This window comes from Podarcis bocagei (genome assembly GCF_964188305.1).
Source record: "Podarcis bocagei genome assembly, chromosome: 2".
In the NCBI taxonomy this organism is placed as follows: Eukaryota; Metazoa; Chordata; class Lepidosauria; order Squamata; family Lacertidae; genus Podarcis; species Podarcis bocagei.
Window position 1 is genome coordinate 14,467,274 of NC_138126.1, and position 27,348 is coordinate 14,494,621.

The 27,348-nt window shown below is 46.0% G+C and overlaps 1 protein-coding gene across 2 annotated transcripts in view; it reads right to left on the reverse strand.

The window, feature by feature from the left end:
* Nucleotides 1-1,013: 1,013 nt before the first annotated feature.
* Nucleotides 1,014-27,348, reverse strand: part of LOC308580783 (tripartite motif-containing protein 10-like) — a 109,698-nt gene continuing 83,363 nt past the window's right edge. Inside the window, exons 1-9 of one of the 2 annotated variants that reach the window (XM_081182948.1) lie at nt 24,429-24,515; nt 15,101-15,326; nt 12,584-13,046; nt 10,787-10,882; nt 10,233-10,463; nt 9,425-9,447; nt 6,732-6,850; nt 6,572-6,601; nt 1,014-2,024 (exon numbers count right to left, since the gene is read on the reverse strand). In XM_081182948.1, the coding sequence (XP_081039074.1) occupies nt 1,447-2,024; nt 6,572-6,601; nt 6,732-6,850; nt 9,425-9,447; nt 10,233-10,463; nt 10,787-10,882; nt 12,584-12,997 (1,491 nt within the window). In that variant the 5' untranslated portion in view covers nt 12,998-13,046; nt 15,101-15,326; nt 24,429-24,515 and the 3' untranslated portion in view covers nt 1,014-1,446. Of the gene's footprint in view, nt 2,025-6,571; nt 6,602-6,731; nt 6,851-9,424; nt 9,448-10,232; nt 10,464-10,786; nt 10,883-12,583; nt 13,047-15,100; nt 15,327-24,428; nt 24,516-27,348 lie in introns of those variants that run through there. The other variant, XM_081182949.1, reaches the window with a different exon arrangement.

Sequence of the window (27,348 nt, forward strand, 5' to 3'; positions counted from 1 at the left end):
GCAGAGATAAACATGATTAGGAATGAGTAAATAGTAAAATGATGCCAATGTGCCTCCCAGTAAAATGAGCCAGATCTTCTAAGGTTAAAAAGGCCAAGACCAAATGGAGAAGCATCTAGCTGGGAAGTCTTTTTAAAGCTGTTTCTTAAACTGAGGGCAATAAATGTTGGGAAGAGATAATGGGAAAAGCAGCTTGCTGAAGGGGGGGAGGCTTCTTCTGAAACTGTTTTAAACTGAGTACTTTTTTCTTTCTCTCTCTACTTTAAAAAGGCCTTATTCCTTTTAAGAGGCTATCTGTGTTGTGTATTAAATATATTGGCTTAAATGTAATTATGCAAAGGATTTAGAAATGCTAGATTCTTATTTTCATATAGTTGTAAGAGTTGTATTTATCTTGAAATTAAGTCAGCCACCAGTCTAGCCCTCCTTGCCAGACAGGAAGACGCCATCTGGGCTGTCCTGATATATTAGCTGTCAGACATTTGTTTAGGAACCTTCAAATGAAGGAGATCTTTCAATGTTGATGTGAAACTCAAGATCCTTGACATATGTTTAAGATAAAAATTTAAGATTAACCATTTGTTTTAGAAGGCAATAGGGCAAGGAGGGCAAGAGGTGAGCTGGTAATTAAGATTCCTTGTTGAGACACATGTAAGATATATTACTACTTATTTGTCATTTATAGATGTAACAATATATAGCTCTTTGTGTTCCATATAAGGACAGGAGGATATGAGTGTATCTTTTAGGATTGGATATAGCAATCAGCCAATAGGAAATCCAACCAGGCTGATTGGACAGAGGCAGCCACAGGAGGAGCAAAGGGGGCTGGATTAAGGGAATATAAGGGCTGGCCATAATGGCAGGAGCCAGGCCAGAGCTTGGTAACCATATACCACTGTGCCTCTCATTTATTTGTCTGACAAATAAATAATTATTTTAATTTCTCTATTGCTGCGTTGAATATTTCATTCCAGCTAAGCGTTAACCACAAGCAGGGTGCTACAATTTCTCACTGAGGAAATGTGGAGAGCTGCATTTGCAAGGGGTTGGAAATTGGGGCTTCACAGACAGTCTTTGTATTTCCTTCCTGCCTGAGATCCACAAGACTAGGAGCTTTAGTTTCAAAGGTGGCTGGGGGAATTGTTTTCCAGTAATCTATTAATGCAATTATGTGGGCATTTTAACAACCATTGGAGGTCTGGTCATGAGAGGAAGGTGAACAACAGAACCAGGATTGCAGGGGGTGGCGGGTTAATCCTTTTGAGGAATAGGTTGTTTATAGGGATGGTTAAAGTGTTTCCCTCTCTTTAAGAACTCCACTGCAGAGGAAATTCTGGGAAAGGGAAGGGAAAAGAAAATCCCAGATTTTGTTTTTTAGTTTCCTCCGAGTGTGACTGGAATGACTCCTCTCACAGGGCACCTGCAAAGATGTCAATTTTGCTCTTAACTAGAGATCCTGAGGTGGGTTTCAGATCCCCACAGAAAAAAGTAAGGGAGGAGGGTCTCCCCAGAGAACGAGGTTCCTGAGAATGTGTAGAGTTCAACTCCTGAGTCAGCATCAGAAAAAGACACACGTCCCACTTCATAGTCCAGAGACACTTGAATCCTTTTGGGCTCCTCACTCAGGGGCAGAAGAAAGTAATCCGGGGAGCTGCAGGCCCAGTACTTGCATTCCCACTTCCCCACAGCCCAGATCCCTCCCTCAGGGCTTATGTCATATTTTAATTTCAAAGCTGATGAGATATGAAAGGGATCTAAGTGGCCTCTCATAGAATGTAAGCTCCTTCTCCTCACAGACCTCCTGGCGACCCCCAAAATCCAATATTGCTCACTTCCCACAGTGACTTCCCAGAAATGTCTGCCTGCTGTGAATCCCTCACGTCCCAACACACAAGGCCGGTCACTGAATCTCTCAGGATTATCAGGCAGGGCTTGAGGCTTGTCTTCCAATCTCACACTTTTCTGATCCTCAGACAGGCTGAGAATCGGGTGGGCTGTGTCTGGATCCAGAGTGACATTTCCTGTTGGGGAGAAGATGGGAAAAGTGAAGAGAGACAGAATCAGCCAAGAGGCAGAGACAGACATCCTGATCCAAGAAACCCCCAGAAGAACCAAATTTCCGCTCAGATAAATGGGGCTTCCTCACTTTTCATTCAGGATTGGGACCTTCCCCACTTTCTCCCAGACTAACCTCAGAATAAATACCTTCCCTGTGGCTTTTTATTTTATTTTATTTTTATTTTTTCGCTCCTTTTATTGTGTCCCTCCTGTCAATCCAGTCACCCAAGAAGCAAAACAACCCAGAAAATATTCCCTCAGCTCTTCTATCCAGTGAAGGAGAGGAGGGATGGATGGGGCAAGAGGAGAAGAACTTTCCCTTGCCCATGTGTGATGGAGAGTCCTTGAACTAGAGAGTCCTTTTTCATGTGTTTCCCCCAGTCTCCATAAACACCCTCAAAACACTGCAGGCTGCCTGTTCCTGCCTGGAATCTTCAACTGCTCTGAAGCTGCAGGACCCCACTTATGCGTAGGAACAAAGGTCTTATCCACAAAGCACTTTGTATTTGCAGCAGTTTGCATTCCCAATTAATTTGTATAATCCAGTCTCAGTGTTTCCCCACTGTAGGTTTGGATTCACCCGATATGAAGAGAATGCAATAATGTGGGGATAACTGAGTGCCAGACCACTGCACTCAATGCTGCTCTTGATTTATTATATTTATCTAAATTTTGTTTATATCCCATTTTAACCATCAAATTCATACAAATGTTATATCAGTCCTGTCAATGTTTTTAAATGTTTACAGTGCTCTTTGAGATCTATAAACTTTCAGCATTCTTTATTGAATTTCTCATCTTCTTGGTTTCTGATTTTCCCATTCAGTCTTGCCATTTCAGCATAGTCCGTGATCTTAATTATCCATTCTTCCCTGGTTGGGACCCAAACCAGAATACTTCACATGGAAACCACATTAAAAAGTGTGTGCTGAGAATGGACAGTTGCCTGTCTGTGTTTCTTGACACACTATCTGGGTTGGGAAAACAAGTGGAAGCAGTCAGCTCTGTGTGCACATGCCCTGCTGGTTATTATTATTATTATTATTAATAATAATAATAATAATAATAATAATAATAATAATAATAATAAATTATTTATATACCGCCCTCCACATCCGAAGCCAGGCTCAGAGCAGCTAACAACAATAAAAGTAAAAGAGTTTACATAAAATTACAATCAATTAATTGAAATGCATTCTAAAATCAGTTCATTCTAAAATCAATTCAAAATCAAATTAATAGCAACCATTGGGCTAGAGTTCTATGTGGATTACCGAAGGAGGGGGTCAGACTGTGCCTTGGCCAAAGGTCTGGTGGAACAGCTCTGTCTTGCAGGCCCTGTGGAAAGATGTCAAGTCCCGCAGGGCCCTGGTCTCTTGTGACAGAGCGTTCCACCAGATCGGGGCCACGGCCAAAAAAGCCCTGGCTCTGGTTGAGGCCAGCCTAACCTCCCTGAGGCCCAGGATCTCCAAGATGTTTTTATTTGAAGACCGTAAGGTCCTCCTTGGGACATACCAGGAGAGGCGTTCCTGTAGGTACGAGGGTCCTAGGCAGTATAGGGCCTTAAAGGTTAAAACCAGCACCTTAAACCTGATCCTGTACTCCACTGGGAGCCAGTGCAGCTGGTATAGCAGCTGGTGAATGTGATCCTGCAGCGAGGACCCCGTAAGGAGTCTCACCGTGGCATTCTGAACCCACTGGAGTTTCTGGGTCAGTCTCAAGGGGAGCCCCACATAGAGTGAGTTACAATAATTGTTATGTATTGAAGTTCTCACCCTGGCCACCAGAAATATCGTGTATATAGTTTTCACTCAGGTCCACGTCAGTTACTTTAGGCAGGAAACCCTGGGTTGTTGTTGCTACAATGTTGACAGCCGGCTGTCTATACAGTGGTACCTCAGGTTAAGAACTTAATTCGTTCCGGAGGTCCGTTCTTAACCTGAAACTGTTCTTAACCTGAAGCATCACTTTAGCTAATGGGGCCACCTGCTGCCACTGCACCGCCGGAGCCTGATTTCTGTTCTTATCCTGAAGCAAAGTTCTTAACCTGAAGCACTATTTCTGGGTCAGCAGAGTCTGTAACCTGAAGCATATGTAACCTGAAGCATATGTAACCCAAGGTACCACTGTAAAAGCAGGCTGGCTGAGCTGTTTGCTGTTCAGTTCTGTTCCAGCTTACAAATAAAGAGCTGCTTTGGAGAAATTGCTGTGTCATCTGCTATGTCTACCCACTATTTAACAATAATCAAGTCTGGAGGTGACCGTCGCATGGATCACCATTATGATTAGAACCAGCAAATCAGAAGATGGGGGAAATGCAATAAGACTGAAGTTGTTCTTGATAGATTAATTCAGATATTTGTGTGTGTGAACTACAGTGGTACCTTGGGTTACATATGCTTCAGGTTACATATGCTTCAGGTTACAGACTCCACTAACCCAGAAATGGTACCTCGGGTTAAGAACTTTGCTTCAGGATGAGAACAGAAATCGTGCTCCGGCGGCGCGGCAGCAGCGGGAGGCCCCATTAGCTAAAGTGGTGCTTCAGGTTAAGAACAGTTTCAGGTTAAGAACAGACGTCCAGAACGAATTAAGTACTAAACCCGAGGTACCACTGTACTTATCTATTTGGAATGGAGCAAAACTGCCAAGTAACAGTCACGTGTCAAGTAACAGAGTGACATTTCTTGTTGGGAGAGAAATGAAGAAAAGAGAGGCAGAATCAGCCAAGAGATAGAAAGGGGCATCCTGATCCAAGAAACACTCCAGGAACCAGAGTCCCTCTTAGATAAAAGGGGCTTCATTGCATTGCATTCAGGACTGAGTCTTACACTGAAATCAGGGGAGGGAATCAAATTAGGCAACCTTTATTTACCTTTACCTAGAAAGTTGCTGAGTTTTTTTAAGGAGATCCCTGCCCTTCGCAAAACAGATTTCCTTCCCTTGTGAGCCTCTGACATTGTTGTCTTATCACCACAATACCACCAGACAAACGTTTGTTGTTCTATAGGCTATTTGACCAAAATTTATAAGATTTTGACTTTGGCAGCAGTGATCTTAAAGCTCTTTAATGTCCTGAAAACACACCTGTATTTTTATATTTTGGCATCTTGAAACAAGCTGTGCAGAAACTGAACTTGGCAGTTTTAGTACATCAAGGACATGTTGGCTGTAGTGGGAGCCTACTGGCTAGGGTTGCCATATTTAAAATAGTAAAAATGCGGTCAAAACATAGTTTAGCCACAAAGCTTTTTAAAGGAGACCCCCCCCCTAAAAAACCCTAATAATTGTTGAACCATATTGCCATCAAAGCCACAACCTTCATGCCAATGCTGCCACATCTGACAAAGCTTTCTGAACCAGCCACGGCCAACAAAAGCCTTTAATCACAGTAATCTAAACAAGATTTGAACTCTGTTAATTCATTGTTTGTTAATAGGTTGTTTTTATTTTACATTTATTGATGCTTATATATGGTGTATTGCAGTGGAACAATTGAAAAGAAATTGTTAATTACTAATTTTTAAAAAATGTTTATTTAAAAATCTGTCAGGGACCCATGCCTAGTGAGTTCCAGAATCTATGGCGATATTGAGGGTCCCTGATGAACACAGGATTAGGCCCAAGTTGAAAAGTAGAAGCTGGCATCTCTGTGTGCAAATAAACTGTTGGTAAATAATCCGCATGATTAAAATCAACAAATTAGAAGACAAGGACAAATGCAACAGGGAACACCTACTGGGTGAATGGAAAAGATTGAAGTTGCTCCTTATAGGTAAACCAAAAAAAGTGTTTGGGGGTAAATGTAAATGTGCCATCAAATATAATACGCACCCTAATCTTTGTGACGTAATTTGACCAGAATGGTGCGCATTACATTTGAGTAAATATGGTACAGGTACCTTGGTTTACAAACTTAATCCATTCCGGATGTCCGTTCTTAAACCAAAGCGTTCTTAAACCAAGATGTGTTTTCCCATAGTTCTGCTTCCCATGTTCTGCTTCCAATGCAAAGTTCACAAACCAAAACACCTACTTCTGGGTTTGAGCATTCGTAATCCAAGTTGTTCATAAACTAAGCTGTTCTTAAACTAAGGTACCACTGTATGTGTGTATGTGGACCACTTGTCTAATTAGAATGAAACAAAAGTGCCAATTAACAGTCAAAGCATGTTTAATTTGGACAAGATCAAAGAATCCAGCAAAAGCAAAAGAGGAAGGAGAAGACTGAGGCTGCAAACACACTAACCCTCTGGGAGCACAAAAATGTATTTTTTCTTAATCCAGAAAAGTAAATGCCAGTTTGCAACATGCTAATGTCAAGCTAGATTGATTCTAGAACCTCTCATCCACAAGGGTGGATGAAGATGTGCATGTCAGAAGAAGCAGGAAATGCAATACTTCTTTTCCCTCTCTTAGAATAACATCAAGGACAGGACAGACCACTGAGTCCCACTGAAATACCAGTCCCCAACCCCACCTTGAATTTGGTCCTTCACCCAAAATTTACCTTTCTGATGCAGTCCGAATAACAGAGCATCTGAGGAAGCAAAGAGATATAAAGTTTGAGAGCTAGACTCAAATAATTCCACAACAAAATTTTTACTTCATAACATATTTTGGACTAATATAATGTCCAGTGTAAAATCCTTGCAGCCATTCTTCATTACCTTTTATTTCCTCCATCTCAACATATAGAATGGGATTTGCAATCCAAAATTTTGAGATCTTCCTCTTCAATTCTGTTGGAAAAGTCGGTGGATTTTCAGATGTCCCCTTTTGCTCATACCTGATGGGGAAAATAAAGGCTAACCCATTCAAATCCAGAATTTCTGAGTGCAGCAAAAGAAAGGAATTGAAAGGAGGAAGGAAACTGCAGAAAGCCAAGAAGGAGAGGTGGGCAACGAGGGGAGAAGATTCCTCCTTGCTATGGACTCCAAAGCCAGACACCTGAACAGCCAAAGGAGGAGCCTCAGGTCTCTGAGTCTCCTCACTTAACATCTACTCAAATGGAGAAGTAGAATCAAGTGATACCATCCTGCTCAGAGCTTTTCAATTTTGGCTGCATTACCTACAACATGCAAGAAAAATGTGGAGGAGAAAAAGATGGCTGCTGCTGTTGACAAAAGTGAAATGTTCCTTCTATCCTCTTATCATGAACCCAAGTGACACCTTGAAGTTACATATTGCAGCTGAGATATGTTCAGGAACATGGTAAACATGGTAAACAGCCCAACTCCTCCTCTCTTTTTTGTAGCCCCAGAGGTGAGAGGTAACTGTGTGTGACTCTTTATTGGCCAAGGGAACCGGCGTACAGCTTCTGGGTCATGTGGCCAGCATGACTAAGCCGCTTCTGGTGAACCAGAGCAGCACACGGAAACGCCGTTTACCTTCCCTCCGGAGTGGTACCTATTTATCTACTTGCACTTTGATGTGCTTTTGAACTGCTAGGTTGGCAGGAGCAGGGACGGTGGCAATGGGAGCTCACCCCATCACGGGGATTTGAACCGCTGACCTTCTGATTGGCAAGTCCTAGGCTCTGTGGTTTAACCCACAGCGCCACCTGCGTCCCTAAAAGGGTTTTACTACATGCTAAAAAACACACACCCAGAATATACCTTTCTAAACTCAAAGTATTTTTGTCTTGAGGTTGGTAGGATCTTGCTGACAACTTAGATATCCTCGGCTGTTGAGCCCGAGTCCTCATAGGTTAAGCCAGATCTTTCATGAATATACAGAAGAAACATATTTTTATTTTTGTCAAAAGCCAATCCAGGCCCTTAAAGAACAACATTACAAACATTATATAAGTTACAGATAGGTAGCCGTGTTGGTCTGCCATAGTCAAAATAAAAAAATTCCTTCCAGTAGCACCTTAAAGACCAACTAAGTTAGTTCTTGGAATGAGCTTTCGTGTGCATGCACACTTCTTCAGATACCAGGTATCTGAAGAAGTGTGCATGCACACGAAAGCTCATACCAAGAACTAACTTAGTTGGTCTTTAAGGTGCTACTGGAAGGAATTTTTGTATTTAAACATTATATAAGTAAAACAAAACATGACGGGAAATAACACTAATTAGTTTGGCAATCATCTGTGGTAAAAGGTGCAGTACTGCCATAAACTATCCTTAATTTCACCTGGGATGTCAATATAATTAATACCCCTAAAATTAATACAGTGGTACCTTGGTTTAAGAACAGCTTAGTTTATGAACAACTTGGATGAAGAACACTGCAAACCCAGAATTAGGTTTTTTGGTTTGTAAACTTTGCCTTGGAAGCAGAACATGTTCCGCTTCCTGTTGAGTGTGTTCCATTTGTAAATTGAGTCCCCCGCTGCTATGGAAAAGCACACCTTGGTTTAAGAACGCTTTGGTTTAAGATTGGACTTCCGGAAAGGATTAAGTTTGTAAACCAAGGTACCACTGTAGATTATTTCCCAACTGGTAACTCAAGATCTGGCAAAGTGTGTTCTCCTTCATGGAGAGCACGGGTTGCAGTGGGGTTAACCAGTCACCCCCTGTAGCTGGGCAAGTTGTTTTGGTTTGCCCAAAGTGCGATTGGACTCCTCGGGTTGCTGGGGAGAGTTTGATGTTGCCAAATTTGATTGACAGCCTGGGTTGAATAGATTCCCTGCGCGCAGCGCCGAGCTTTTTCTTTTTGCTGTGCACATCGGATCACCCGCCCACCCTCCCTAATTTTGGGGCGTTCGTTGCGTTTGACCTTGCTATGCCTGTCATGGTATCATCTGCTTTTGGGGCAGGGATCTGGTAGGAATTTTGTGCATTTGGCTGATTGGCTGATGCCATTTGGTTTTTGCCTACTGTGTAGCAAACCATCACAACTTGTAAGGTTGCGGTTAGGCCTTGGTTTTAGAAAAAATTAGTTGGTGGAGGGATATGGATTGGCTGTTCCTGCCCCTCCAATGCTGTTGCTTGTTTACTTCATAAAATATATATACTGTTGCTTGCTTACGTCATAAAATATAGAAAAAAACCTCAGAGTTTGTTAGACTAAAGTCCAGCAAAAATTAAGTGCAACTTTTCCTCCAAAAGGCACTTTAAATACAGAGTAGGCCCCGTGTTAAAGCACCATTTATATATCATCTCCAAGAGGCAATTAGCAATTACATTTCCAACAGGCTTGGCTTTGGGAATACATTTGCAAACAAACAAAGTTAATTAATTACTTTTCTACACAGTTTGGGGTTTAGAATATATCTTGTTCGATCCCTCCTTCAGTTCTTTGGCCCTGATCTGTGGAGGAGGAAGTGGGGCGCCAGAAGCTCAAGGAGGGGTCCTCGGTTTACCTGTGAAGTTTCAGGGAGTGATATTAATGGAGATGAGCAGGATCCTCTTACCTCTGCAAAGTTCTTCTAATATCCTAGAAGGGAAAAGAGGAAACTCAGAATGGAATTCACTGGATGGGTATGGATGCATCTAACAATTCTGGTTTCTCTCCATTATTTTCCAATCTTAAATTCAGTTCTTTTTTATTTTAAATGTTCCTAGGTATCCCATGTATCTTGGCCAGTGGGGAATTTATGGATAACTGTTCCCAATAAAAGAGTTCCTTTTTCTGAGATATCCTGAACTTTAACAAAGTGAGCTAAGCAGCTTCACACTACTTAGCTAAATCAGGCACTGCCAATCCTCTCTTCTGTGGGACAGTTTGCATATTAACATTATCAACTCTGGGACACTTACATTGCCAAATAAAATGATCTATACTGTTCTGTCAGCTTTTCAATTCCCTCAAGTCAACCAAGAGAGGAAGAGTAAGAAACAAAACCAAAAAACTTGGCAGTATTGTCATTCTTATTGCACTGATCTTTGCTTTTCATAGAATTGTACTGTTGGAAGGTATTCCAACAATAATCTAACCAAGACGATTTTAACAGATGCAGCCCTTGGCTAGTGCTTCCCCCCAACACTGCCATCCCATGATGGGGCCAGGGGTGTGGTGACAAGACCCCTGGCACCAGGCAGGGTGGGATCCCTGCAAGGGGGCGCCTGGTTCGCACCCCCTCAAAATCATGTGCCTGAGGGGGAGAAAGCTTGGGTAGGGACTGGGAAAGCACTGCCCTGTGCCTGGAAAGAGTGCCCCAAAAGGTAAGTGTGGTTAAACCATTAGAGAGGAACTTTGGGCTATTCCTGCCACAGTCTCACCTGCAGGAGTTCACTCGCTGGCTGCTGACTCTTCTCCTCCATCTCCCAGATGCTCCATTCAAGAGAGGAGAGTTCATCTGAGAGTCTAGCCAGGTGCTCATCCCTTCTTCTTGTGATTTCCTCCTCCATCTCTTCTATCTCATTCAGCAGACGCTTTTCTTGTTCTTCCAGAAACTGGTGCAGTTGTTTGAACTTCTGCATGGTCTTTTGCCTCTCAGTTTCTGTTGATTTCTGCAAGAAGCAGGAAGAAGGAGGAAAAGAAGAGGCCAGAGTCTTTAGAAAGATATTCAGTAACAATGTTATGGTAAATCACTCAGGAATGGGGCTACATCATGACTTGGGACTCAACTACACTGGACTAATATGGTTATATATGCATTACAAACATGTTACACCAGGGGGCCCCTATAGAGTTGTGATCTGTCCCAATGAGAAATTGCACTGAGAACTAATTTGTAAAATAGTGTTTTTTATAGTGTTTTCCATATCAGTAGAGATCCAGCCTTGGTCCTTCAAGTATACTTGGATCTCTTAGTAGTAATTGTGACACTTGCAAGCAGGCTGTTGCTTTCTTCTCCTACTTCTGCTTCATAAGCCAGAATTTTCTCTCTCTCTCTCTTCAAATGCTCCAGGCGATCACAGATGAGTATCTAAAGAGAAAACCAAATATCAGATTGGATTAGGACTGGTAGTGGGGACCCTCAGTATTCTACATATATTTTTATTGTCTGGTCCCCTACTATTAGATTTTTATCTGATTATTGCTCTGAGAGCTTCTAGGGTTTTTTCTGTTTGTTTGTTTTTTGCTGTACGTTTAAAATTCAAGGCTCGTTTGAGAACTTTCATTCTATTACTCCTATTAACCAGCATGGTTATTATTATTATTATTACTACATTACACCGGAGCCCTTTGGCACAAGTGCAGAAAAATATCCCCCTGATAATTGTTCTGGGAGCTTCTAGGATTTTTTTTTGCTGTACGTTTAAAATTCAAGAGTTGCTTGAGAACTTTCATTCTATTACTCTTATTACATAACATTATTATTACTACATTACACAGGAACCCTTTGGCACAAGTGCAGAAAAAATGATGCTTCAAAAAACAAAATCACATTTTAAAAAGTTGACTTTGAAGCAGAATAAAATATTTGTTTTTGAAAAGCACAGAGACTAGGCCCAATTTTTGATTACATTAAGGTGCAGATTAGCAATTTATTATGTTTGCTTCATAGCCACATTGACAGCATATTCTGCACACAGACACACAGAAAGATATGAAAGTGTTGTGTTAGTGTAGCACCCTGCTTGTGGTTAACGCTTAGCTGGAATGAAATATTCAACGCAGCAATAGAGAAATTAAAATAATAATTTATTTGTCAGACAAATAAATGATAGGCACAGTGGTATATGGTTACCAAAGCTCTGCCCACTCCAGCCCTGATGGTCAGCACTTATATTTCCTCAGCCCAGCCCCCTTGCTCCTCCTTTGGCTGCCTCTGTCCAATCAGCCTGGTTGAAATTCCTATTGGCTGTTTGCTAGAACCAATCATAAAAGATACACCCATTTCCTATTACCTTTTATGGGAGACAAAGAGCTATATTTCCTTCTATCCATAAATGGCAGACAAGCAGCCATATATCTTACATTTGCCTCGACAAGGCACCTTAATTACCAGATCACCTTTTGCCCTTGTTGCCCCTCCATTCCAAAATAGATGGCTAAAACAGATGGCTCATGGTCTTACATTTTGTCTTAAACAGAGATCTTGGGTTCACATTCTCACACACCATCAATGAAATAATAATCTAACATAAGAATCTAACATTTCTTACTTACTAAATCCTTTGCATAATTACATTTAAGCCAACAAATCTCATACATTAACATAGATAGCTTTTTAGAAGAAAAGGCCTTTGCAAAGTAAAACTCTTCAGTTTACACCCCCCTTTCCCGGCCAGCTGCTTTTCCCATTAGCTCTTGCCCTTTAACCTTAGGAAAATGTGGCTAGTCTCTAACGGGAGGCACATGGTATTATTTTCTGTTAAACAATAAATCCTACTATTTACTAACTCTTAATTAGTGTTTTTGCAGCTTGATTTTATTCTGTAATATGTAGGGTCAGTGTAACCTTTGCTCCCAGCCTATAATTCCCTTTTACAACTTTGAGAATTTTGGCTCCTGCTATAAATCGGGGGGGGGGGGGGGCTTGTCCAGGAGGATAAACATCTGCCAAAGTCCTTAGCCAGCTGGTTTTCTGCCTGGCATGAAACATTTGCAAATCTTTAAGCTCATTTTAAAATACAGGCCTTAATCAGATGCCTCATTAGCAAGTGTCAAAATGACTTCCTACCTTGTATTCCTGGGCAACCTCATCCTTGAGAACCACAGTGTGTGATTTATGTTCTGGGGATCGCTCACAAACGAAACACACCAATTCTTCATCTTCTTTGCAGAACAAGTGGAGTTTTTCCTTGTGTCTCTTACACAGATCATTTCCCCCTTTATTTGGTGCCGTGATTTTTATTTTTTCCACTATATTTCCCAACTGCCAATTGGGGCGGAAACTCCCTCTCTGCATCCGGGCTTTGCACATGGGACACTCCAAGTCCCCCACCTGCATTGGTTCCCATGTGTCACAATACTTTACAATGCAGTCCCGGCAGAAGTTGTGACCACAGTCAACGGTCACAGGGTCTGTCAAATATTCCTTGCAGATGGGGCATGTGGCTTCTTCTCTGATATCCGTGGATGAGGATGAGCCCATGATAGAAGAAGAGTTTGTGGCTTTGTTGAGATGAGAGGCAGGGAAATACCTGTAAGGTAGAAACTATTCAGTATTGAGCATTTCCACACCCTTCCAGTAAAACTAACTCTGCATTTCACTTTCTTATGAAACGTATCTTCCATAATAGGTCCTCACACATTAAGGTGCTCACACATAGTAGGCACACACTCACCACAGAAAACCAATCCTTCAGCCTTCAAAAAATTAGGAAATACTCCCATAAAAACTAGAACTTGTATTTGAGTGTATAAAATTGAGACAATTCACAAAGCAAGAGTGAGGCCATCTTTAGCCTCCAGCTGAACTGTGGGACCCCTCCATGTAGGTAGAAGGAACTTCTTGGTAAAATCATTCTTCCATAACTCAGTACATAATACCTTTATACTTTCAAATCACTGTATTTGAAAAGGGGCCAGTCTATGTCAATAAACTCTGACACCAAGGTATTCACCATTTCCAAAGTACGCTCTGGCAAGCCCCGGAAAAACAATTAGCATGTATTGTTCAGATTTCTGAGTGACAGATTTATAAACATGCTGGAGAAAAAGAATATTCTGAGCATGGTCTGATTTACAAGTGCAACCCTTTTCTGTGTTGTTTGTACAGGCAACTCCCCGTCCACGTCACTCCCCATGTTGGCAGAGTGCATGCAAGTCCGTCCCCATTCTGGGCCAAAAACAGTGTGTGCACGTTCACACGCCAATCAAACACACACAAAATGCTTGGTGCTGTACCTGTATGATGACTTTCGGTGGTCCTTGGTTAAGGGCTGTACAATTTCTAAAATCTAAACTTTCTAAAAAGTTTTGTTTTGGGGCCCCTCACTGCCTTGCAGGGCGGGGGCGGGAGGGGGAGGACTCTGTTGCAACAGACATCAAATATTTTCTTTGCTTTCCTCCCTCCACTCATTCTTCTCTTACTGATAATGGACTTAAGGGATTCTGGGTCCCTTGACAGAGAGCTGGGCATTAAAAGTCAACCCCAAATTTTTGTATAACAGTCCCACTGCCTGAAACTGTAAAACCCAAATGAAAATCAGTTTGCACATTCATTCATCATTTACCAACAAAATCACCTAACCCCATATGTGCCCACTTGACTGCTTCGATTGGAGGAATTGGCACTTTTACTGGTGCCACATAATACCTGCCCTACATCTGTCATAACTCAATCATGTAGTGTAGTGGCACGAAAACCTTGGAGCTACCTTCCATTGATCCCAAGCAGGCACCTTCAGGGTCTTCTTTTCAGTGCCTTATTTAGACAAGACAACCCAGATGATTGGAAAGTTTCTATGGCTTTTCATTTGTTTTAGTCTAGCCTACTGCAGTTTTAACTTTTTGAATTATAGTTTTTAAATTATAGTTTTAATTTTTAAGGGATAATTTAATTGTTTTTATCTTTTTCATAAACTGCTTTGAGGTTCTTCTACAATCAGGCAGTATTTTGTTAAATAAATAAAACATCTGTAGCCAAAGCCATTACAAAGTAAAATATATAAAAAATGATGAAACACGTTGAGCAGTTAAAATAACTATTAAAACAAGGCAGTCTGTCAAATGAAAACGTGCTCCGCTGAAGAATTGAACTTATCATCCCCACAAACCTTCCTCCTTAAAATTGCCAAGTTAAAGCAAAACAGGTCACCTTTTCAGAAATGTTTGCCTGATTCATGTATTCACTATCCAGCAGAAATAATAATGGAGCTCCATGAAATATGGAGAGGTCCCTCAGTCGCTGAGTGGGACATAATCTCACGTTCATGTGCAGGTCCGCTTTCCTGGCGCTGCATCAAGAGTGGCCCAGGAATGGCACCAAGGTGACAGACAAGGAGAAAAGCCATTGCAGGGCTCCAACCCCTCCTTTGGGTGCCCAGCCAAGACATCCATTGACTCCCATGGGAGCTCCTCTCCCAGAGCTAACAGCATTCCCATAGGTGCTTGACTTTCAGCTGAAGGTAGGGGAAGGCAAGGAACGGTTAAAAGGCTCTTCTGTATTCATTGGGAATTGAATTAAAATAGACCTGCTTTGGCCAAGGGCAGCCTGGGAACATTCAGTGGGGTTTGGTTGTCAGATACTCACCCCTAGAATAGTTTATCTTGTGGGCAGGGAGATGATGTGGTCAATCAAGGAGAAGTTCTGGGGTTCGCTTTCCTTCTTCTTCCCAGCTGTTCCTGCTCCTGTCTCCTTCCCCTTTCTTTAGGGAGGGGCAAAGGGTGTGCACTTTGTACTGCTGTGATGACAACTTGCAACTGTTCTTTTCTTCTGCTGGGAGATCTCAGCTTCCTTCTCCCCCTCCATCTTCTCTCTTCGTAACAGAACACCCATTTGCTCACCACCTCATCTCACCCCAAACATGAATGGCACTTTTTCAAAAAGAATAAGAAAAAACAGGCCTTTGGCATATATTTATAATTGTATAAGACAAAGCCATTCCCGCCCCCCCCCCCCACCAAACAGGTCTTTTTATCAGCTATCATAAATGTGGCATTGCTTGGTAGCTTTGATCTTTGTCTGAATGCTCCACCACACCCATTTTGTTCAAGATGCAGAAAAAGAATTCTTTTTTTACTTCCTGCTTTGGACCCCTGACTCTTCCCCTTCTCCATAGTGCCATCAGGGAAGCACTATAGGGCAGACCGGACCCCAGGAACCCACTTGGGGGTCACACCCACCTCTGCATGCTGTTTGCAGCTGAACTGGGGAAAAGATCTATTGGTTTTTCTGAGGATTGACATTAGTTCCTAATTCAGTGGGTTTTTCCATGGAAAACAGAGGGGCAAACAAAAAACTGCTTTGACCCATGCCTAGACAGCACGGGAGGAAATGCTTTCTAGGCATGGAACCTATTTTCTCCTATATATTGTTCTGGATCAAGATTTCACCCCAGAGAAATTGCAAGCTTCTTTCCTATCTTTGGGTAGTCTTCCTTACACACACACACACACAACCCTCTGTGATATGGCCAGGCAGCAGCAACAAAAAGAGATTAGATACAACCACAACTATATCCCAACTATATGTCCATAAAAGCATAGATATTAGTGAAAATAACATACAAAAATGCATTACCTGGAGGCAAGTTGCTCTGAATTTATGAATTCTTGTACACATTACTTGGCTGGGAAAGTGCACTAGGAAAATTCAGAGAAGTAGGAATGTGAATGGGTGGGTGTGATTCAGCTTGCTTATTGAACTATAAAGTGCACATTGGTTATGATTCCTCCAGTGCAAGGGGTTGGACTAGATGACATCTGGGGTCCCTTCCAACACTACAATTCCTTGATTCTTTGGAAATAGGGAGGTGTGGACTCAATAGAAGATTTTGACCGTGGCAACAGTGATCCTAAAGTTTCTTTATTGTCCTGAAAATACACCTGCATTTTTATATCTAAGCATTTTGAAACTAGCTGTGCAGAGACTTGAGTCCAGCACTTTATAGCACATGAAGGACAAATTTTAAATATAATTGTTTTAATTGGTAAACAATGAAAATAAGATTGTTTTACGTTATTGCTTCCCACCCTATGTTTTTAGCTGTTCTTATTCTTGTCCATAAGTCAGGGGAAAAGGCGGGATATAAATTAATAATAATAATATAGAAAAACAAATATATAATTTTGCTGTGTTTATAGTTGTCAGGGGTTTAGGAGCAGAGGCACGGGCAAGGGAGGAAACAGAGAGCGAAGGGGAGGAGGCAGAAGAAAAGATGAGTGATGACGACGACCCGAGATCTCCTAGTCTTTCCAGTGAATCAGAGGATTCACAGAAAGGAGCACCAGTGGCCAGGGCAAGGGGGGAGTCAAGGGGGGCACCCCAGGAAGATAGAGCCAGAAGGGACTCAGGGGGGAGCAGCTGGAAATCGGGACCAGCGTCACCGCCAGGAAGCAGGGAAGAGGAAGGGAGCCAGGGGGGAAGCGCTGGCAGCTCACCACAGGAGGGAGGGCATGAGTCAGGAGTGGCCACACCTCCATCGGGGAGCGAAGAAACGGTTAAGAGGAAGGTGGAAGGTTGGGCGCGCGCGCCAAGTTCAAATGCAGAGGAAGGCGGCGCAGTAAGCAGCCCCGAAAGGGAACCAGGTCCTAAAGCCCGGCGCAAGGAGGCAGGAGGGTCCGGGTCAGCGTCAGAAGAATCCAGGAAGGAAGAAGCCCCGGGGGGTAGAGGGACCCAGAGGAGGACAGTCAGGCGGAAAAGGTGGAGCAAGGCTAGGATATTAAGTTGGTGCACACGGGGCGGAGACTCAGACGGAGCTTCGCCGATCTAGCTACTAGACGTAGAGTTTGCGCGCAGCAGCGTGAGAATGGAAACTGTAATTCAATAAAGACTTTTACTTAATGATCGCTGGCTAGCGTGATCCTCTGTGAGCTAGGATCTTCAAGCAGCTCTGACAGTAAGCTCCGTCTCTCCATTGTGGGCATCTACAGCCTCGAGGAGGGGAGAGAAACAGGTGCCTACTAGCGAGCTCACGAACGGCAGACGACATGACGGCTGAGCAGCAGATAGAGGACCTCAGAAAAGCAGTGGCACAACTGAACGCCGAGGTTCTCGCATCCAGGAAGAGAGAGGAGGAGGCAGCTGCCGCCTGCAGGGATCTCCAGGTCAGGTTAGACGTGCTGACAAAGCAGACACCCCGGCAGGAGGGAATTGGGTTGGCGAGACGGACAGGCGGGCTGGTCTCTCACTTCGATGGGAACCTGCAACAGTATCCCAACTTTAGAGCCGACGTACTGTGTGCACTGCAACTGCTGCATAAAGACTTTAGAGATGAACAAGAGAGAGTGGGGTTCATCATGTCCCATCTGCATGGGGATGCGAAAGCATGGCTATGCAATTTATGGAGAGATAAGGATCCGGCGCTCCAGAATGCGGATGCCTTTATTAAAGCGATGGATGGGTGCTTTTTATCAAGTATTGACGTGGATCTTGCACGGAAGGAGGTGCATGGGCTGAGACAAGGGAGGGCCAGCGTCAGGCAGTATCATGCCCGCTTTTTCGCCTTGGTCAGTGCCCTGGAATGGGACAGAGATTCGGCTCCTGTAAGAGACCTCTTTTGGGAGGGGCTGCACAACTCGATTAAAGATGAGATCGCAAGGGGGGAGAGACCCCGAACCACCCAGGAGGTCGTTCAGAGGGCACTGGCAGTGGGGGTGAGGCTGGAAGGACGTCCGTGGAGCAAGGACGAAGGGCGTGGAGGGCGCGAACCAGCCGGGGGCCCCTCCTTCCTTCCCAGAGAAGCAGCGCGGGCGCAATCCACGCCTCCGCCAGGAGGAGGAGTCGAACCTATGGAGGTTGGAGGTGCAAGGGCTCAGTCAGCAACCAGAGCCCTAGCACCGGCAGCAGTGAAAGCGAAGCCTCCTAGAGGGAACAGGAAGTGTTACGTCTGTGAGGAACCAGGGCATATGGCAAAAGAGTGTCCCCAGAGGCCCCACAAGCTCACTGCAGCCTCAGCAATGGTGACTGCAGCAACGCAGCAAGGAGGACCACAGCAGGGAAACGACGCAGTCTGGCTGGAGGAAGAGGCACTGGGGCCCAGCCAGACGTGTTAGTGACGCAGTCCCCAGAGATTTTACAGCCCGTGAACCCCCTCCCGCCCAAACCAGTAGTGAGGCTCACAGCATCTCTCCAGCTGCCCAATGGAATCACCATAGACGTGCCAATCACCATTGACTCAGGCAGCAATGCGGACTTTATAGGGCAGGACTTTGTCGACAGGCACGCTGTGCAGTTGCTGCCGGCCACACTGCCCCTGCAGGTTGTCACGGTGGATGGCAGGGAGCTGCTCGGGGGGCAAGTGGTGAAGCAGACGCCACCAATGGTGATGCGACTTGGGAATCACAGAGAAATCATCAGCTTCAACGTCACTCAACTATCTGACACGCCCGTTGTATTGGGCATGAGTTGGCTGGACAAGCACAGCCCAACGATGGCTTGGTACCAGAGGCAGCTGACCTTCGGCTCTTCCTTTTGTGCTGAACACTGCATCGTGCCCAGGCAGGAAGGAGAGGAAGAGGAGTCACAGCTGCTGCTAGGCACGCTGCAAGCGATTCCCCACAAGTACGCTGAATTTTTGGAAGTTTTCTGCGAGAAGGAGGCAGACAGGCTACCCCCTCACAGACCATATGACTGCAAAATTGACCTGCTGCCGGGGGCGGCGCTGCCTAAAGGGAGACTGTATTCCATGTCAGAGGACGAACTGCAAGAGCTCAAGGAGTTCATTGATCATAATTTGCAGCGCGGCTTCATCCGGGAGTCCAAGGCAGTGGGGGGCAGTCCCGTATTCTTTGTTAAGAAGCGGGACACGCCCCAAAAAAGACTCGTAGTGGATTACAGGATTTTGAACAGTGTGACTAGGCCATCGGACTTCCCCATGCCCCGAATTGACGACCTCCTCGCAAAGGTACGGAAGGGCAGAGTGTTCACCAAGTTGGACCTGCGGGGGGCGTACAACCTCATTCGCATGCGGGAGGGTGATGAGTGGAAGACAGCCATGTTCACGCCACTGGGGACCTACGAATATAGAGTTATGCCTTTTGGATTGCAAAATGGCTCCCACGTTTTTCAAGCATTTATGCATCACGTGTTGGCGGGACTTCTCTACAAGACGTGCGTCTGTTTCTTAGATGACATCCTGATCTTTTCGGAGTCGCAGCAGGAGCATGACAAACACGTCAAGGAAGTGCTGAGCAGGCTAAAGCAACATAGGCTCTACGCCAAGCTGGAGAAGTGCCAATTTGACGTGACGGAGGTGGATTTTCTGGGCTACAAGCTGTCTGACAAGGGGCTCGCCATGGACAGCGCCAAGGTGCGAGCGGTGTGGGATTGGAAGAGCCCACGCAACCGGAAGGAGGTCCAACGGTTTGTCGGCTTTGCGAACTTCTATCGCAAGTTTATCAAGGGCTTCGCGATGCAGACGGCGGCCATCACTGACACGCTTAGCTCCAAGAAAAAGAAGTTCATTTGGACAGAGCAGGCGGAGCAGTCCTTTCAGGCACTCAAGCGTCTCTTCGCGTCGGAAGAGCAGCTGCTTCATGTCAACCCCAGCAAGCCGATGAGGGTGGAGACAGACGCTTCGGACAGAGCCGTGGGGGCGGTCCTGCTGCAGAAAGACCCGCAGGGGGTGTGGCGACCGGGAGCGTTTTACTCCAGGAAGCTCAGCAAGTCCGAGCAGAACTACACCATATGGGACAGGGAGTTGCTGGCCATTCACGCAGCGTTCAAGGCGTGGAGGCACTTTCTGATCGGCGCCAAGCACACGGTGCAGGTTTGCACGGACCACAAGAATCTAGAGCACTGGCGCACGGCACAGTTCCTGAACCAGAGGCAGATACGTTGGGCTGAGTTCTTTGCGAACTTCGACTTCCGCATAGAGTATGTCCCGGGGGACACCAACATCATGGCAGACGCTCTCTCCCGTAAGCCACAGTATCTGGAGGACGCAACACCAGCGGCCGCCATGCACATCTTCGCACCGACAGTGTGGGCGTGCGCCGCGGCGACCGTGGACCTAGAGGCGGTGCGACGAGCGTTGCAGGGGGACTCCTTCGCGCAAGCAAAGATGGCAGAGGTGCAAAGGGGCAAGGCAGCGGCCGACGGTTTCCAGCTAAGAGATGGATTGCTCATCCGTAAAGGGGCCATCTACGTGCCGGGAGACGAACTTCGAGCCAAGGTGCTGCAGCAGCTGCACGACGCGCCCACGGCCGGGCACTTTGGCAAGGAGAAGACGGTGGAATTGGTAGCCAGGGATTTCTGGTGGCCTGGAATGAGAGGGGAGGTCGCAGACTACGTGGCGAGGTGTGACACCTGCCAGAGGGCCAAACCAGTGCACAAACCGCCGGCCGGACTGTTGGAACCCCTGCAAACTCCGGTCGAACCTTGGGAAAGGGTGGCCCTGGACTTTGTCACGGATCTGCCCAGCTCAAGGGGCAAGACGGCAGTGCTGGTGGTGGTGGACCTGTTTTCCAAGATGGCCCATTTCATTCCGTGTGCTAAGGTGGCCACGGCGGAGCAAACCGCCAAACTGTTCATAGACCACGTGTTCAAGGTTCACGGTCTGCCACGGTCTATTCTGTCCGACCGCGGGCGGCAGTTCATCTCGAACTTCTGGCAGAAGCTGATGGGCTTCCTGAACGTCAAGATCAACCTGGCGTCGGCGAGACACCCGCAGACCAACGGGCAAGCGGAGCGGGTCAATGCCATCATGCAGCAGTACCTGAGATGTTATGCAAATCAACAGCCTGCGACGTGGGTGGATTACCTGCCGCTTGCCGAGTTCGCCTACAACAACACGAAGCACGTGTCCACGGGGGTCACGCCGTTCTTCGCCAACAACGGAAGGCACCCCAGAACCTTCCCGGGACTGGAAAGAATGGGGGAGGGGGAGCCGCAGACAGCAGATGCGTTCGCGTCGGAGCTGCAGGAAGTCCACGATCAGCTGAGGCGCCACCTGGAGCTGGCCAAGCACGCATACAAGGTACAAGCAGACAAGCACAGAAGGGTTGGAGAAGAGCTCCACGTGGGAGACTGGGTTTGGTTAGCAGCCAACGCAGTGCCGGCCAGGTCGTTGGCCAAGAAGAAACTAGGGCATAAGCAACTGGGGCCCTACCAAGTCGAAGAGCAAGTCAACCCGGTAGCTTTCAGACTGGCACTTCCGGAGGGTTCCAGAATGCATCCGGTATTCCACAGATCGGTGCTCACTCCCTACAAGGCACCGCACAGGTTCCAGGAACCCGGAACGGCGCCGAGTCCGGCCAGAGACAGAACAGGGCACGCGGGAGTGGCACAGAAGGAGCGCATCAACGAAGTCACGGAGATTTTGGACTCCAGATGGGGGGAAGAGGGGGTAGAATACTTTCTCGCCAAGGAGGGCACCCCGGCCAGTGCGAACAGCTGGGTGCCGGGCTACGCCTTAGACGAACCTCTGCTCAAAGACGAGTTTCATGCCCTCTTCCCACATAGACCTATGCCAGCAGACTTTTTCGACGACTGGCTTTTCACGCCCACGCTTTCGGCCAGCACGTTCCGGGGGTTCGACTCGGACGAGGAACCGACACGAGACGTCCGTTCCCCGGAGGGGTCACCCTCGGGATCCGCCTCAGAACCCTCGTATTGGTGGGACGATAGGCCAGAGGAGCAGTTCCGCAGAAAGTGGCTGGAATGCTCAGGACGAGCAACGCCGCCAGGAGGAAGTGAGGGAGAGACGGACATGGACATTTTCGGGGACGACCCTGGTTTCGAGCACGGCGGCACAGAGATGGAAGCGGAGGTGACCGTCGTCGACGAGAGCAGGGAGGAAGAACCGGAAGACTTCAGATGGAGGCCCGCCACGGGAAGCGACCGATATCCGACGTTCGTCCCTTTGCAACAGCAGCCCCCAGCTCCAGCACCGGAAGGAGGGGAGGGGGGAATGGGGGGCTTCGAGGGGGGGATGGATGTCAGGGGTTTAGGAGCAGAGGCACGGGCAAGGGAGGAAACAGAGAGCGAAGGGGAGGAGGCAGAAGAAAAGATGAGTGATGACGACGACCCGAGATCTCCTAGTCTTTCCAGTGAATCAGAGGATTCACAGAAAGGAGCACCAGTGGCCAGGGCAAGGGGGGAGTCAAGGGGGGCACCCCAGGAAGATAGAGCCAGAAGGGACTCAGGGGGGAGCAGCTGGAAATCGGGACCAGCGTCACCGCCAGGAAGCAGGGAAGAGGAAGGGAGCCAGGGGGGAAGCGCTGGCAGCTCACCACAGGAGGGAGGGCATGAGTCAGGAGTGGCCACACCTCCATCGGGGAGCGAAGAAACGGTTAAGAGGAAGGTGGAAGGTTGGGCGCGCGCGCCAAGTTCAAATGCAGAGGAAGGCGGCGCAGTAAGCAGCCCCGAAAGGGAACCAGGTCCTAAAGCCCGGCGCAAGGAGGCAGGAGGGTCCGGGTCAGCGTCAGAAGAATCCAGGAAGGAAGAAGCCCCGGGGGGTAGAGGGACCCAGAGGAGGACAGTCAGGCGGAAAAGGTGGAGCAAGGCTAGGATATTAAGTTGGTGCACACGGGGCGGAGACTCAGACGGAGCTTCGCCGATCTAGCTACTAGACGTAGAGTTTGCGCGCAGCAGCGTGAGAATGGAAACTGTAATTCAATAAAGACTTTTACTTAATGATCGCTGGCTAGCGTGATCCTCTGTGAGCTAGGATCTTCAAGCAGCTCTGACAATAGTATATTTGCCTGCAAGATGGAGTGGAGTCCCCACCAAAAAATGTCCTTTCTATAGCAACCCTAAGCTCTGCACAGGCACAGATGTGACTGCAAGGAAATCACAAAGAGGAACTGAATACATTTTTTATTTTATTTTGGAGAGTGTTTCCTATGTAATTTGAGATCCTGCTAATGCTTGATTTTAATCATGGTAATGCAAACATGATTTAAATTTTGTTAATTCATTTGTATTAATAGCTTATTTGTATTTTAAATTTAAACTCAGGTTACAGACGCTTCAGGTTGCGTTTTTTCAGGTTATGGACCCGCCGAAACCCGGAAGTACCAGAATGGCTTACTTCTGGGTTTTGGGGGTCGTGCATGCGCAGAAGCGCCGCTGCGGGTTGTGAACGTGCATCAATAGAATTTCTCCCAATCCCTAGTTTTTGGGCTTTAACTTCTTAACCGTCATCCAATTCTGTGTGCAAAAAAGTACCAAAAGCAGACTTTTAATTGTGCAGTTCACATATATAGCTCTGCTTATAAGTCCTTCTAAGACATTGTGCCAAATAGTCACACATACAATATCTCTCAATTCCAGCCTGTTACCCCTTACCATTTCAGAGAAGGTTCCCTTTGGCACCATGGAAGAGAAAGAATTAAATTTACCCACCTACCACCCAATAGTCCCCAGGCTTCTCCTCAGCTGCTAATTGCTTAATTAAACAACAAGCATGTAAGCGGTAACCATACAATTAGCCTAATTTGGACCAGATAATGACTTCAATGGGTGAATCTGTAGAGAACTTCCCAAGAAGAATCCACAGATCTTCTGTCAAGATCCAGAGTGATTTCCTACCTTGCATTTCCCTTCCCAGAAGCCTCCTCCAGAGGAATCACCTTGCTCACTTGGAGACTCAACTTCTTGGTTATTTTTACAAAGTTAGCAATACTAATAATAATAATAATTTTATTATTTATATGCCGCTCACTGACTGGGTTGCCCCAGCCGCTCTAGGCAGCACCTGACAAAGTATTAAACGCACAACAAAACATCAACCATTAAAAACTCCCCTGAACATTGCCATCTTCAGATGTTTTATAAAAGTCAAAAAGCTTAGCGGTATCTTGAGCAGCCTCAATTGATTTGCATTGCTTTCCAGGCCTGTATTCTGTGGTAGCATGTTGTCCTTAGCAGGTGATGTGTAAATTCTTTTATGAATGAATAAGAGAACACAAATCACTGTCCTTGTGAGGGAGCAGCCTCTGCTTCAAGAAAGAAGTGCTTAGCAGAGACCGCTCTCTCTTCCTGGCCTGGAAATATGAATGCCTCTTGTCCCAGTATCAATTACAAGATCTTCAGGTGACCACAAAGGTGGATAAGAGGCAGTTAAGAGAGTGTAGCAAGTGACCGTTTAGTGGTTTTGGCTAGGTGCAAAAATAAGGATCAAACAGACTCAGCAATGGAGAATAAGAAGGTGAAGTTTATTGCCAGGCAATAAGGACCCAGTTGGAATATCTTCCAAAGAACTGGGACCCCGATTGACAGAAATCCAGAGGTCTTTATACCTGAGCAAATCACAGCAAATCATAGATCATGAGACAACCATGAGGGACTCACAATATTGTCAGCAAGAATCAGCCAATCAGCAAGCTGTTGTCACGCTTCCAGCTCCTGGTCAAGCACTGGTCAAGCTCAGGGTTCCAGTTCTGCTTTCCGATGCTCCCAGTGACGCTCAGTCTAACCTTTCCCCCAGTTATGACAGGACAGGGAGTTTTGGAGTTTTTGTGGTTTTGCTCTTCCTGTTCTGTGGATTAATTTAGCCTGTATCTGAGGGGAATTTGTACCAGAATCTCTGATTCACGTCTTCCCCTTGTTCAGGGTACACTGATGTTTGTAGGGGAAAGGTCGGTTCCTAACTTTGCTGTTCCAAGCAGTTTGCAGTTAGCTAAAGCACAGCTTCCCTTTGATTCAAAATGGATTATAAAGTACTGTAATCCTTGATTCGTGTAAGCATATATGAATATATATTGAATATATTGATTACTGATAACTGATTATACGGATAGCGTAGGGGTAGCCCTTCTTCCTTGCCTCAAGAGTTGTCTCTTTGGGTCCCATGCAGAAAGGGATCTAACCATGATTACTTTTACCAAGAGCTCACCATGGTTCCCACAGAACGGGAACAGACCAAATGCTGGAAGGCTGGCATCCAACGCCCCTTGTCCCAATATCAATTACAATTACAGAGAGCCAGTGTGGTGTAGTGGTTAAGAGCGGTAGTCTCGTAATCTGGGGAACCGGGTTTGCGTCTCCGCTCCTCCACATGCAGCTGCTGGGTGACCTTGGGCCAGTCACACTTCTCTGAAGTCTCTCAGCCCCCCTCACCTCACAGAGTGTTTGTTGTGGGGGAGGAAGGGAAAGGAGAATGTTAGCCGCTTTGAGACTCCTTCGGGTAGTGATAAAGTGGGATATCAAATCCAAACTCTTCTTCTTCTACAAGATCTTCAGGTGACCACAAAGGTGGATAAGAGGCAGTTAAGAGAGTTGTCTCTTTGGGTCAAATGCAGAAAGGGATCTAACCATGATTGCTTTTACCAAGAGCTCACCAGGGTTCCCACTTATCAAAACGAAGCATGCCTGAGCCAGATACCTGACAAAGCTCCCACTTGTCGTACTAAGAATCGCTTTTACAGAACTACAATTCCAATCGATGCCCTCAGTGGTGTTGGATGGACGGTATGGCAAAGTACATTACGAAGAGAGACACTGTCTGTGTGGGCAACCCTGCGTCGAGCACCAGTGCCATTATTTATTGCAGTACCCGTTATACATAGATCCAAGAGACCAATTTATAAAACCCCTGTTTACGAATGGAACACATTTGGATAGGGTGGAAAGGGTGAAATGGTTGCTGAGCGACACTGATGACTTTGTTACTTATAAAGTAGCACTCTCTGAGCTGGCAGCTAAGATCAGGATGAAGGAACTAGACAAAATAGTGGTCAACTGCAAAGGGGATACGGCTATTCAATTTGGCACATCTTACCTGAGAATCTTCTGCTATTCTATTCCATTTAATGCAACAAATAATTTTAGTAGCAGTGACCGTTTAGTAGACAGCGGCGTTCATCTTGCCTTACTGGTCAAGGGAGCCAGCGTACAGCTTCTGAGTCATGTGGCCAGCACGACTGAGCCACTTCTGGTGAACCAGAGCAGCTCACGGAAACGCAGTTTACCTCCCTGCGGGAGTGGTACTATTATCTATTTGCACTTTGACATGATTTTGAACTGCTAGGTTGGCAGGAGCAAGGACCGAGCAATGGGAGCTCACCTTGTCGCGGGGATTCGAACTGCCAACCTTCTGATCGGCAAGCCCTAGGCTCTGTTGTTTAACCCACAGCACCACCTGCGTCACTTTTGAATTCAAGTATATTAAACCATAATTATTAAAAGCCAGGGCGGGGGGAGGGAGAGAAAATGCAGGTTGTTAAGTTGTGGGTGAACATATCAGACGACACAGCGATTCTTCAAACAGCTCTTGTTTATTCACAGGCCAGAACAGAATTGAACTGAAGGATTCAGCCAGCCTGCTTACATAGAGCTCCAGTACAACACAACTGTAACAACTTTCTGTAACTATCCAATCACTGAACGTCGCTTTCAATCCCTTATTTGCATATGTGGACCTGAGTGAAAACTATCTACAGTATCCCCCTGCTGGCCCAGGGTGAGAACCTCAGTACATAATACAGGTGATGCTGAAAAGACCCCCTTTGGGGGAGCATTCCACATTTAGGACCACAGGGAAGACACCATGTGAATTATAAAGGGCAGACATAGCCAAGTTGCTGGACTACAACTCCCATCTCTGAATTCAGTGAGATTTCTCTCTGAGGAAGTGTGGAGATGGGGAGGCTGCATTTGCAAGGGGTTGGGGCCTCACAGACAGTCTTCCTATTTCCTTCATACCTGAGATCCACAAGCTTTAGTTGCAAAAGGTGCCTGGAGGGATTGTTCTCCAGTAATCTATTAATCAATGTGGGCATTTTAACAACCTTTGGAGGTCCTTTCATGAGAGGAAGGTGAACAACAGAACCAAGATTGCAGGGGGTGGCGAGTGAATTCTTTGGAGGAATAGATTCTTTATTGGGAAAGTTAAA